At 51.5% G+C, this 13,269-nt stretch overlaps 4 protein-coding genes across 4 annotated transcripts; 2 read left to right on the top strand and 2 right to left on the bottom strand.

Moving 5' to 3' along the window:
- Positions 1 to 911: 911 nt before the first annotated feature.
- On the top strand, positions 912 to 1,843 carry AYO20_04727 (hypothetical protein; the record flags this gene model as incomplete). Its single annotated transcript, XM_022643022.1, has 2 exons — positions 912 to 1,200; positions 1,311 to 1,843. 2 exons carry the CDS (start codon positions 912 to 914, stop codon positions 1,841 to 1,843), a joined length of 822 nt encoding a protein of 273 aa, XP_022501077.1.
- An 86-nt stretch (positions 1,844 to 1,929) lies between these two features.
- Positions 1,930 to 4,092, bottom strand: AYO20_04726 (hypothetical protein; the record flags this gene model as incomplete). The annotated part of the gene is made up of 1 exon (XM_022643021.1): positions 1,930 to 4,092. The coding sequence occupies one exon, from the start codon at positions 4,090 to 4,092 to the stop codon at positions 1,930 to 1,932; it is 2,163 nt and encodes a 720-aa protein (XP_022501076.1).
- An 879-nt stretch (positions 4,093 to 4,971) lies between these two features.
- On the bottom strand, positions 4,972 to 7,766 carry AYO20_04725 (hypothetical protein; the record flags this gene model as incomplete). Its single annotated transcript, XM_022643020.1, has 10 exons — positions 4,972 to 5,128; positions 5,207 to 5,604; positions 5,809 to 5,868; positions 5,923 to 5,940; positions 5,991 to 6,040; positions 6,097 to 6,496; positions 6,544 to 6,978; positions 7,029 to 7,304; positions 7,360 to 7,531; positions 7,603 to 7,766. The coding sequence occupies 10 exons, from the start codon at positions 7,764 to 7,766 to the stop codon at positions 4,972 to 4,974; spliced, it is 2,130 nt and encodes a 709-aa protein (XP_022501075.1).
- Positions 7,767 to 9,609: 1,843 nt separating this feature from the next.
- AYO20_04724 (hypothetical protein) lies at positions 9,610 to 12,063 on the top strand (the record flags this gene model as incomplete). The annotated part of the gene is made up of 1 exon (XM_022643019.1): positions 9,610 to 12,063. The coding sequence occupies one exon, from the start codon at positions 9,610 to 9,612 to the stop codon at positions 12,061 to 12,063; it is 2,454 nt and encodes an 817-aa protein (XP_022501074.1).
- Between the last annotated feature and the right edge of the window lie 1,206 nt (positions 12,064 to 13,269).

The raw sequence follows: 13,269 nt of genomic DNA, 5'->3' as shown, positions 1-13,269 counted from the left end.
GTATGGGTACGAGTATGACTACGACTATGAAGAATGCGTTCTCTTAGCCTTCTTGCCGTCCCACAGGAAAGCCCTCCCCCTGTAACCACTGCCGTGATGTCATTCAGACCGAGTACGTACACCTCGAAACGTACTTGCATGGACCAAGCTTGCTTGCTTGCCTAAATAGGTTAAGTACGAATATGTTTTCGGCTCAGCCGAATTTCCCTTTTCGGATTTCCCAGCTTAGCAAACCAACCACCAATGAGTCCCTCGAAAGCGACCCTTCCTGCGGGCCTCGGAGGAAGTATCCTCCCGCCTATGTGGATGTTTGTACTTGGTATATACAGACCTTGACGAATGAATGAGTTATCCGTGTCGCATCGGGTTGAATCAGAGAAAAAACGAAAACTTTCTGCTGGCGGCGGCTCTCCCGTGGCTTATGTCCGAGACGTACATCCGTCCGTAGCCACTAAGTAGCTCTTGGAGGGGTAGAAGATGCACACAGAGCGAGAGGAAGTGAAGCGGTCATGGACAGGGAAGATGGGTATTATGGACTATGGATAAGTTAGGCTTCCCAGATATATCATATAGTGGAGGCATGCAAATGAGTTGGAAAAGGTATAAAAAGATGGGAGGGGGGGAGGGGAGGGGAGATTTTTGTGTCTTGCAAAATACCACATCACATTTCCATTCATGGTTGTGCTGATTTTATCGGGTTTCAACGCCAATTGCACAGACTACGTACAAGGAAAAGCTGGCCAGCAAAAGCGAGGAGGGAGAACTAGAAACAATATCGTATCGACCAGCAGGCCGACAAGAGCAATCAAGGGTTGTCAGGATTCGAAGAGTTCAATATTCCCTGAGCGGTTCTAAGTCTCAACGAACTTCGGCCAGCAAGCAACTCCGTCAGCCTCGTCACAGTCACAGCCATGGCGGCCAACAACATCGTCCTGATCACAGGCGCTAACACAGGTCTGGGCCTCGAGACAGTCAGGTCTTTACTCCAGTCACCCGGCAAAACATACACAATCCTCCTGGGCGGCCGGAGTCTAGAGAAAGCCACTACCGCGGCGAGGCAGGTCAAGGACGAGTTCACCCAAAGTCAAAGCGTCGTGACGCCCGTGCAGATTGACGTCGAGGACGACCAGTCAATCAATGCTTTGTTCGAGAATCTGGAGCAGCACCATGGAAGGCTGGATGTGCTGATAAACAACGCCGGTAAGGCTTCTGTCCCGATCAGTCGAGCCGCACCTTTAGTCTCATCGCCCTCTCATCTAAGCTCGATAAAAAGAAAACGCTGACCTTGTTGCTTTCCTGTGCTTCGACAGGCGGCCAGCTCGAGCCAAAAATGTCCTCTGGTGAACTCACCATGCGCCAGATGTGGAACAAATCCTGGGATGTCAACGTCACAGGCACGTACATCCTCACGTACACACTCATCCCACTCCTCCTAAAGTCCTCTGACCCTCGCCTCCTTTTCATCACAAGCGGGACTGCCACTCTCACCGAGAGCACAAATCCGGCAGTCATTGTCAATCAGTCCCCCGGGGAGAAGGGTTGGCCCAAAACCAACCGTGGCCTCACTGGGCTGGGGATTCCGGCATACAGGGCCAGCAAGACTGGAATGAACATGATGATGCGCGAGTGGGTTAGGGTCTTGAAAGACGACAATGTCAAGGTGTGGTGTGTGAGCCCCGGCTTTCTGGCAACGGGACTTGGTTTTGGCAACCCGGAGCGATTGAAGCAGCTGGGTGCATTGGATCCGAGTGTCGGAGCCGGCGTGGTGAGAGATGTAGTAGATGGACTGAGAGACCAAGATGTCGGGTCTGTCGTGCGGAAAGACGGGGTCCAGCCTTGGTGATGATTGGAAGTGACCGAGCGAATTTTGCGTCATGCAAAGGAGATAACTTGTGCATCCAGCTCCGAGCGAGAGAGCTAATGGCATTCTCAATGATTTTCGAACTCGCTCAGAGACGTCAGTGGACCATCTTCCCCCATGATCTGTGAGTCGAGTGTCATCCATTCCATACTGTCAAATTCATTGCCCATGAAGTTGAAGGGGTCAAGAAACCCAAAAGACGGTTCTTGATCGGCCGGAAGGTAAGACTGGCTCTCCTGAGACTGCAGCAATAGTAGGGCTGGGTCGAGCTCCAGCGACTTGTGAGCTATGTTGGTCCGATTGCCACCAAGTGGGAAATGTTTGTTGGCATGATGCACATTCGGAGATTTAGTGCTATCCAGCACGAGACGGAGGGCAGACGAGACCCGAGCTGCATCTTTGCTCAGGTTGGACTTCTCCGTGCAGATGACAATAGCCTGCTCGAGAAGAGCGACCGCCTCCGCCTCAGTGGCAGCATCAATGAGCGAAGGGACGCCCTTGAAAAGACTTTTGCGCCGAATGTGGACGATCAGGCAAAGTGTCATGACACCAAGCAGGAAATCGTTCATGGTGAAGTTTGTCAACATCCACCGTTCCATATGCAGTAAACCGCCCGGTTCCATCTCCTTGTATACGGCAATGAACTGGCTGACGAGTCGTGTTGCAGCATTTACGCAGGATTGTGTACTTGACAGGTTGCCGCGGGCCATATAGGGCCGATGGAGAACCAAGAGGCTCTTCAGGTAAATAAAATCGATATAGAGTCTTGTCATGATGGCAAATGGCGATTCCGCAATTGACTCTGACAGAGGCCGCGGCTTCAAAACTTCTGGGGTGATTTCGTGCATGCGTTGAATTTCTCGGTCTAGCTGGAGCACCTCTGCTTCCGTCTTCAATTCGAACGAAAGTGCATGCTGGTATACCTTTCCGAAAGCGTGCATTTGCCTGTCCTTGACAATAAACCAGAGGAGCCGGGTCATCTCGTTCTCCGGTCGGGAAGGAGGTAGTACCCTGGTATCTTCATCGAAATCTGAATCCATGAGATTTCTCGGTGCTTTGGTGTCACAGTTCTCCAGGCAGATGGTGCTTGGGAGGCCGAGTTGAAATGAGATCATGAGGTCCATCTGCTTACATGTAGACCAGAACCGTCGACGCATCTCCCCTTCAAACACTGTAAAAGAGCCGAGAGAGTCAGGATCCCGGTGGTAGCCCATCTCGTGGGCCATGCGTACAACCACCGCCAATATGGCTCCCGCTTCACGCGAGGGGTCGAGGCTTCGGAGATTCTTGTATTGAGCATATAACCCAAGTGCCTCAACTGTCAGTGGCTGTGGTTGGTAATATCCTCCTGCCACCAGGCAATGCGCGGCCGCTGTGTGAAAGTTGGAGCCGGCAGTAGTCCCTGGTTCATTTGATGAAACTCCTTGCGTGGCTTTGATCCAAGTGGCTATGCTGCAGATTGAAAATAGGATGGAAACCCAAAGCGGATTGACGCTCGTCATCTCGCACCAGAATGCTCGATACTGCCGCTGGAAATGATACGCATGAATGAAGGGGACAATGAAAGTCTCGCCCTGGAAATAGACGGCGAGCAGCCGATCCACCTCTTGTCTCGGAGGGAGGTACTGAGATAGGACCTGTGCTAAGGGATAGTTGCCCGGGGATCCGAATATCAGCTCGTGGCAATTGCTAGAGGGTTCTGGTAGATTTTCGTTGTCGTTCGCTTGTTGACCATGAGCTACGCGCGCCAGCGCGGCCTTCAATTCCTGGATATCCTCCAGTATGGCTGACCAGTGTGTCGACCCAACATATGTCGTAGAGGCGGTCTCCTCATGATGAGTGCCAGCCGTTTCACTGAAGGATGCCTCAAGCGGAGTCACTGGTTTTGCGGTTGGTGGTGGTGCTGTGTCGTTGCTAACCTGTGCCGCCCCTTGGTTTTCCATCAATCGACTGACCAAGGCTTCCAGATGCAACAGCCTGTCTTCGGCCACAGAGGGACGGTTGCGGTTCGGGTCGCCGTTGCGCACATTTCCAGACGTATGAGGGTAATTGCAGATGGTATTGGTGCCTCTTTTCACACAACTGCCGCAGGGGTGGTTGCGGTCACATCGCAGTTTGGCGTCTTTGCACTGAGTGCACACATATGACTCTCGGGGCCGCCTTGTAGTATCCTGCAGGTGCTTCTTTGATCCTGAGCGGAACTTGCCAGTCAAATCTGTGAAGTTTGCCATTGTGTGTATGTGTCCTGAAATATCGTCCCTCACTGACAAAGAAGGACGCTGCCGTAGGAAATAGGCTCTGCCCGCGATGGTGAGCAAGAGGGCACGTGCGATGTGACGCCGCCTGAGCTGGCGTCGACCGCGTTGAAGACAGTGATTTTTCGATTGTGCTTGCGGTAGGTATCACAATCAAGCAGCGATGGCATCGATGGTAGAGTCGATGTGGGCAGCGCGCGCTTCGTGGATGATCGACATGTCAGAAAAACAGGCTGTTCGAGGGTGCATGGTTTAGGACAAATTGACGGAGGCTCGCGCCGCACCCTCAACACCTACGTTTTCCCAGGCGACATACAACGCCAACGACAAATTAAGGGCTTTGAACAAGACGAGTGGATTGAATCCATTTTTTTTGTAAGCTATTGGATCACTATGAGTGATCAGTACACGCTGTGTCGATGGTACAAAATTTGTCCTCCAGTAAAGTCCAAGCTCCGCCCCATCTCACCGCCATACATTGATTTCATAGAAATCCCTGCTCACATTTTTTCTTTGAAAAGCAAAAAAAGAGAAAACAAAAACATTGCAAGTATTAGGGAGAAACGCCTGTGTGATAACACAGGGGGGCAGAAGCAAAGCAAACAAAACAATTGACTCGGCCTTGGGCCCTTGGCCCAGCACACTCCTTCCCTGGCTGTCCAGGATGAGACCAACTTGATCTCAAAAGACCAAGTGTCCCATCCATTCCGTAAGTCAAGCAGGAAAGAAAATCCAAGCCGACAGGCAAGAAGCGGCCCTCCAGACCACCGGTATTGATCACCGCCAACTGTCCATGATGCCAACATGGTGTGACCTGAAACATCGAAAGACGTCCAGCGCCACGATCATGTTGTGTTAATAACGTGGAAGATGAATATTGCCCATGTGTTCGAGCGCGGGATCTTGAAGACGATAGCGAGGTGCAACGCCCAACTCGTTCTCAGCACCAGGGGTGCCTCGGTCAAATTGAGAGCGGCGACGACGTTGTTCTTCACGGTACACCTGGCCTTGTCTAGGCGCGAAAAGTCCTATGAAGCACCACAGTCAGCACACCGAAAGTCGAAGACGAGATAAGAATAAGTATGCTCACGGAGAGAAGGTGCGGCGGGGACGACCGGCAAACGGGTCATAAGGATTGCGAGTGTCAATGAAGAAAGGAACTCGGCGACGTGTCGGTGAAGTCTTGTTTGCAGAAGCCTTGGGAGGGCTGCTCGTTGTGGGCTTGTTGGCACGAGCAGGAGGCATGTAGACACCATTGCGGACAATCTCGGCAACGTTGAATCTTCCGGTGCGACGCATTGGACGGCGACGACGAAAGGCAGCAGCACCAGGATTTGGCACGGGGTACCAGCCAGGATTCAAACGAAGTGGGAGGTACAGACCAACATGCTCCGCATTCTCGACTGAACGACGCATCTTTGAGTGGTTGTCAGGTTCGGGAAACTTCTCCTCTTGCCCGGCATTTTGAACATTGCCGGCGACGAAGAGCTGCAGAGATGGTCAGCTGGGAAAGAAAGAGGGTACGCGATGACTCAACTTGCCTTGGGCCGAAAGCCAGGGTGCTCAAGCATGACGGAAGAGTTTCGAAACTTCTGGACAAGACAATCCTTTCCTTGAATGGCTGCGTGACATGGTGAGCTCATTGTGAAGATGGCACAGTTCAGAGAGGTGACACTCACTAGCATAAGAGACCTCGGCAATCTTGTCTGAGGCGAAGCAGTTCCAGCGCTTACCGGCGCGAGCAAGGACGAACTAAAATAGAAGTGAGTGACAGGAAGGACAAGTGAATATGATGGGGTCACCAACGGGAATGATTGACTGAGCCTGAAGAAGAGTTAGCAGCAGCAATGACGTAGAGGTAAGGAAGAACTGACATCAATGAAGTTGATGAAGGCATAGCCGACATTGCAGTTGTTTGCGAAATCTGCCAATGTTGTGAGAACTTGAGCAACTGAGACGGTGATACAAGTTTGAACTTACCAATGCGCAGGTACATGAAGTCGTAGCGGCCACGGCTGGTGACATCAAGGAGATTCTTCAACATGGGTTGATCAACGCGATTTGGGATGTTGCGGAGCATGATCTGAACACTGATGTCAGTAGACGCAGCAAAGTCTGATGAGATGAAACTGACAGTGGTGCGGACATCAAGGCCAGCCTGGATACGAGCAATATCGACGGCGTTGTGGTTCATGGCTTGGTTGAGGCGACGACCATTGCGAAGACCATCACGCTGGATTGCATAAGCAATACGATCGTAGTCAGGATCGAAAGGGACTCGTGAGCGACCAGTGACAGAAAGTTGTTCGTGAAGTTCCTCGTCAAGCTCGGTGACAACACGAACGTCAGGCTGGAACGACGCGACATCCAAAACAGTACCCTAAGATATGTCAGTCTGCTGGAGTTGGTCAGAGGGAGACAACATACATGGATGATGGTTCCGCGAATGACATCCTTGGCAACCTCAACGAGGTCGGCATTGAAGAATTCCACACGGATCTCGCGGACGTGAGTCTGGGTAGTGGGGATGGTATGAAAAGCCTTCACGTCGCCACATTGGGCAAGAAGACGTCTGACCTCAGCAACAATAGGGGCTGCTTCAACCGGTGGTGCAGTGGCATGTCCATTGTAGTAGATACTGACGATGATTTGTCCTTCATGATCGGTGACGAGGGACGGGTCTCCACCATTGTCCGAAGTGTACTTCTTTGCCTTGAGGGGAAAGATGTAGCTGTACGGCAAGATGGCGTTGGCGACGTCCGCAGCTCGCTTTGCATCGCGAATATCAGCGCAGGACACAACGAAGAGGCCGCTGGAGATTGCAGTGGAGTTGATTCCTCTGATGCTTGGGAAGTATTCAATCTGCTGCCGTTAGTACATGCGTGAAGACGAGAGCCAATGGGTTATCTTACCGGAAAGTGGCGGCTGATGACCTGCGAAGTGAACTGAAGTGGCACACCGGTGACGACAAAGGAACGAGAGATACCCTCATCAAGACTGAAGACACCTTCAGTGATGTTGAAGTCATGGAGGAAGACACCAGCGACGTGATTGAAGGGAGTCTCATCAAGTTTCAGCAAGCCAAATCCATAGCGAGCAGCATTTGGATTGACAGCAGGGACTTGAGCAGGACGCGGAGCTCCAGGAACGTTGACGGGGAAATACGCGAACTTAGCAGGCATGCGCGACTGCAAGGGTTGTTAGTGTATGTACTCTGTCAATGTCGATGCAGGAAGGTCTTACTCCAACGGTATCTTGAGCACGGTCAACGTATCCAGCCTGAGCCTGAGCCTCTTTCTTCATGAAGCCATTGGACAATCTTGGAGTGAAGACTTCAGCAGTGGGAGAGAGTTGTTGGCCTTTGGCGGCAACAGGGGCGGTAAGGAAGACATCTTCTTCAGACTCATCGCAGACACTGAGAACAGTCAGTTAATTACTCAACAACATTGATGAGAGGGAATGTCAATTGTCAATAGTCACACTTACCTGGCATGCTTGGGATTGGTAGGACGAAGTTTCAAGACAGGGCGAACGAAGTCAGAGGCACGTCCCTTGGACCCGAAGTCGGCCTCAGGAGTGAACGCAGTCAGGTTGGTGGATGGAGTTCCATGATTGGTGTTCTCATCAGTAGAGTGAGGAGAGGAAGCCATGGCTGAGCCACGCGGAGGAGACATTGCTGTTCAATGCAGGCAATTAGCAGGTGGCTCAAATTGGAAGAGGTGAGGATGGAAGGAGAGTGTCTGGTGATGTTTGAAAACCCGAGTCCAAAAACATCAAGTTTTCAATGCAGGCAACGAGCAGAGGCACGGCAGTGAGAACCAATGCCACGGACGCTAGCATGAAGGATGGGAGGGGGCAGGGACAGTGCTGATGGCTATTGCAAACTCGCTTCTCTTGGTAGAGCAGTAAGTTGATGGGCATTGGATGAAACTTACCAAAAACGTGCAGAGATGAGGTTTTGGAATGAGGTGACGCTCTGAAAACAATGAAGAGAGTGTGCTGTAGTAAGGAATGTGATGAAGGAGGACGAATACCAAGAAGATTCGAGGGATTGATGGAGTAGAAGGAGTGTGATGAGGATGGTAAAGGAGAGAGAGATGGTAAGGAGTGAGGTGAGTTGGGTCGGAAAAAAGAAGATGCGAATTTTTTTCGTGGGAAGGAGCGGCTGGGAAACTCTTCACAACAACCCGCAACGGGAATAGACCGATTTCAAACGACGACAGGAAGCTCGAATGACGCAGGTAATGGTCGTCGTGACAATAGTGAGAGGGAGCGACGGCACTGCCAAGTGAGAGTCGTCGACTTTCACCCACAAACGAGGCTTTCAAATCAAGTCCACACTCCCAGCCGCTCTGGTCGGCGTCTTGCCCATAGAATTTGAATGCGCAGCGACCATCCCACAGCCCTTACCTGCGGCAACGAGTATCTTCCACATATGACCGATGTGAGGCCAAAGTCTCCCATTGCGTTCTCACTGTGCACCTCACTTCGACGACATCAGCGGCGGCTGGGTCTCTTCACTGAATTTGCAGCCCAGGCAACGACGACATCATTGTCCTCGTTGTCTTTGCTTGCATGGTCCCAACGATTTCAGAGACCATATGATAAGCGGACGCATGCGCTTTGCGAATCCCTTGTTCATCCGGAATTGAACCTGCCTCTGAGGCTTGGACACACGACACCGGCTTGTCCACGCTGCCATGGTTCACGTCTTTGCATTTAGCTCTTTCAAGTTCTTCTTCTTGTCTTGTTGCACTGCTTATCCCAGCACAGAAGAGTCAGGTTTGCTGACATTATTCTCAAGGCACAGGTGCAATGTTCTTGTCTCAACACAGCCCTTTCTCCTTGTCCTTCAGACAAACCAAACATGTTGCAGAGTGTCTGCTCTTGAAGCGAACATCCTCAAGCCCCACCTAAGCAGCGCGAGCTCATCAATCCTCACAGACATCACAGTGAGCTTCCGCAATGCCCTGTCTCTCTTAAGAGGAGGATTACTTGGATGATGTTGGCATGATCTACAGAAGAGAAGGGAACAAGAGAAGTCGTGAGGTTGTTGCTTGAGGTTCTTGGCCAGGACGCTAACGCTATATGGTTAGCGTTATTTCTAAGATACGACTACATAGTATCTGACATATCGCTGTCATGGCAAGTCTGCCGACCTCAGTCTCTCCTGTTGTCAAGAGGAGGAGAATCACAGAGTTTACCATATTCTCCCTTCTGTGCAACGTCGCAAGGCGCTTGGATGTTCAATACGAAAAGAAATCATTGCTATACGATCCAATACTCTCACAGCTTTCTTTGTCCAATTGTCCTTTTCCCATGCCACCATAAGACAAGCCACGTGTAGCCGAACTTTGACGCGAATCCAATTCCAGACACTGGAAGCTAGCCTGCCCTAGGAGATCCAAGTGTTTTCAGAGATAGGATAGCACTTGTGACAATGCCGTCGGTAGCGCCCTACAGGAATGACATAAATAATGTGCTTCAGCAGGTATGGAAGACCTCGTCATGGTGCAATTCCAGGCTGACACCATAGTCCAGATCGTCACCTCTTCATCGGAGGCAGACACATTAGACCAGTTAATCCCCTACATCAAAGACTACAGCTATGGCAACAAGACGGCCCATCTGCTCAGCCAGTTATCCGACCTTGCCGGTGAACGGGAGTCAGAGATTGAGCGCCAGTGCAACACGAACCATCAGGAGTTTGTCAAGTCTGTCAATCAGCTGCTCCGAATTCGCGAAGGCACCGTTACTCTCACCAACGAGATCCTCGAGTTGAACCAGTCCATCCAAGCAAGCACTGAACGTCTCGTAGACCAGAAGAAAGCCCTGGTTGAGTCCCGCGGTGTTAGACAGAATATCGAAGACGCCCGGCATTCTCTGCAGGATTGTCTGGAAGTTTTGCGCCTGGCGAACCAGGTTCAGGAGCTTCGGGATCAGAAGAAACACTATGCCGCTCTGCGTGCACTCGATGAACTGCAGAGCGTCCACCTTCAGAATGTCACCCAGTACGAGCTGAGCGAGCTGATTCAGAAATCGGTGCCTGCGATCCAGAAATCCATTGCTGAAGCCGTCATGGCCGACCTCAACACCTGGCTATTTCGCGTCCGAGAAATGTCCCAGTATCTGGGGGAGCTCTCCTTCTACCATACCGACCTTCGCAAGCAGCGGCTGAAGGAAAGATCTGAAAAGACCCCCTACCTTGCCAGCTTCAAACTCAACTCTGCTATTGAACTCGTGGCAGATGAGCACGAGGAATTCGACCTGCTCAAAAGCGAGGATCTGGAAGTTGATTTTACTCCTTTGTTTGAAGCTTTGCATATCTACCGCTCACTTGGTCAGATGGAGAAATTCAAGACCGATTACGCAGCCAGTCGTCGTGCTCAACGCGATCTTCTCCTTTCAAACTCCATCTCCCTCGTTGACGACGAGATGGGTGATCTGCACACTCTCCTGGAAGACATAGCAGGCTTCGCCATCATGGAACGTGCCACAATGAAAAAAGTGCCCGACCTACGCTCTACCACCGAAGTCGAAGAGCTGTGGGACTCACTCTGCCAAACGGCAATCTCATTGATGTCCAAGGCCCTGTCTGCCGTGGACAATGCCGAGCACCTGCTGAAGATCAAGAATCTGATCTCGTTGTTCATTCAGACCATGAACGGCTTCAACTTCAACACCGCGGCCATGTCGAATTTTGTGCTGGTGCTGTTTGATAAGTACGCTGAGCTGCTTAAGCAGCGGTTCAGCGAGGACTTTATCGAGATTGTCGGTACAGACGACTACATGCCCATGCCGATCCAGAATGCCGAAGAATTCGAAAAGGTCGTCAATGTATCCTGGTATACGCCGGATCGTCCCGTGCATGAAATGACTTTCCCGACCGTCTTCCCCTTCTCGCAAATGTATCCACTCTGTTGCATCGACATCCGCAACTTCTTGAACCAATTCTACTTCTTCTCGGCGCAGGAGGACAATGCGCCCTCGCCCCTCACGTCCAAGATCGATTCCCAACTCCTGACGTCGCTAGACGATCTCCTGACAACCAAAGTCTGTGCCAGCTTGGTGTCGAAACTCTCGTCGCAGTACCTGGGCCAAATCGTGCAGATCCTGATCAACCTCTCGCATTTTACCACTGCCTGCCACGAACTCGAAACCCTGCTGGCGACGGCGCGGTCGTCCTCCTCGACCCTCGGCGGCGGAGGCGCCGTCGGCCCACCCGTCTCGTTGAAGGCCACGGCCCAGTTCAGCACTCACCAGAAGACGGCCGAGAACCGCATTTTTGAACTGGTCAACAGCAAAGTCAGCGACCTGATCGAGACGGCCGAGTATGACTGGCTTTCACGCGACCTCCCCACCGAGCCGTCCAATTACATCCTCACTCTGACGAGGTACCTGTCGAACATCATCAATAGCGTCTTGCTCTCTCTGCCGTCGTCGCTGAAGGATCTCATGCTGTTCAACGCCATCTCACACACGGCCTCGAGCATCCTCTCGCTCCCCCTATCGCCGCAAGTGGACCGGATCACGACGGCGTGCATCGCCCAGATGGACATGGACATCCAGCACTTCCGATCCTATGTCGAGACACTGCCCAACAACGGCATCTTGCTCGAGTCGCTGGACGAGTTAATCCAGACGGTGGCGTTGATGAGCACCGACCAACCGGACGAGTTCTACGACATCTCGCTGCGGAACAAGAAGTACCGTAACGTCGACCCGCTCAAGGGTCCCCAGCTGCTGGAGAAGGTCGTGCACGTGGACGTCCGGTCGCCCGTCTCGGCCAGGAGCGCCGGCGGGCACGGACACGGGCTTTTCGACGGCGACGGCGGAAGAGACGGCGTGCACAGTCCGGGTCTGGCGCACAGCGGGAGCACCGGGTCGAGAGGGGGCAATACCTTTGCCGCATTGCAGAATCGGTTCATGCCGCATGGCGGGCGATGAGTTTTGTTAGCCACACATCTTTCTTTTAACATGGGTATGTCTTGTACATGTGTCGGTGCTATTTTCTCGTGGCTCCCTTGACTAGACAAGCCAGGCCAGGCCAGGCCAAACTAGGCCAGTGCGCTTCTACCGAAATTCAAAATGGGTGCTGGAGCGACGTATCCCCCTGAAAATGTGCCTGTACTCCATGTATCTACCTATCTATCTATCTACCTGCCGCCTACGTTCGTGAACCTACATGGCGTTGCACACACCTACAGTATGTCCTCGTAATCAGTAATCAGTAGTCAGTACGAGGTACTCAACACTTAACGCTCAGCTAGTAGAGCATACTAGGTACTAGTTACCCAGCTCGCCAGGTCCTCAATCTCAACCTCTCGCTTTGTAACTCTGAAACTGGCAATGGTGCCCTATATTTTTTTTCCCCCTCTAGGTGGATAATGCATATCTACCTCGTATATCCATAATCATCCACGCATCCAATTTTCATCTATTCTCGACTGGTAGACAATTCACATTCAAATTCGATAAAAGAAAACCCCTCCTCTCTTGAATACATTCCTATTTACAACCGATAAGCTGGAAACTCATTCGTCTATTTTATCTATCCAATCCATCCACCCTGTCATCAGACACCTCATGCTTTGCTGCTACGTCCTGCATGAGTAGAGGTACTGTTCTATTCGGGCCTTCTTAGCGCATCGTGCGCATTTATGCTGATGATGGGCGATGTGTCTCGCGAGGCTGACATGAAGCATTGGAAGAGCGCTTCGTTGTGAGAGAACAAGATTGTGACGCTTTTCCTAGTGATTGCTGGCTGGCACGAGGTATACGCAACAATTCTAATCACCTTACGAATTTGACGCAGATACATCGGAATAGGAGCAACGACACATGGATGCAGGAGGAACCACAGTTTGAAGGTTTGTGAACCAAAGAATTCCATTGTGCTGCGAAGGCAGTCTATCAGAAATCGTGTTGTGCTGGAGCCCGTGGATCATTTATTCCGTCTTCCTGCCTTGCTCGGCCTTGTTCCTTCTGGTGAGATATTGCTATCACCGGTGCTCGTGGTATCCATTTCTGAACGAGGAAAGCGTAACAGTCTTTACTTCAAAACAATTTCATCAAACGGTAGTGGTATCAATTTTGGTGTTTCCAAAGCTGGGGTACGGGAAATCTTCTGGTACTGGCCGTGGTTGACAATCA

The sequence above is a fragment of the Fonsecaea nubica genome (genome assembly GCF_001646965.1).
Source record: "Fonsecaea nubica strain CBS 269.64 chromosome Unknown Scaff25, whole genome shotgun sequence".
Lineage (NCBI taxonomy): Eukaryota > Fungi > Ascomycota > Eurotiomycetes > Chaetothyriales > Herpotrichiellaceae > Fonsecaea > Fonsecaea nubica.
This window is presented reverse-complemented; position numbering and strand designations above follow the sequence as displayed.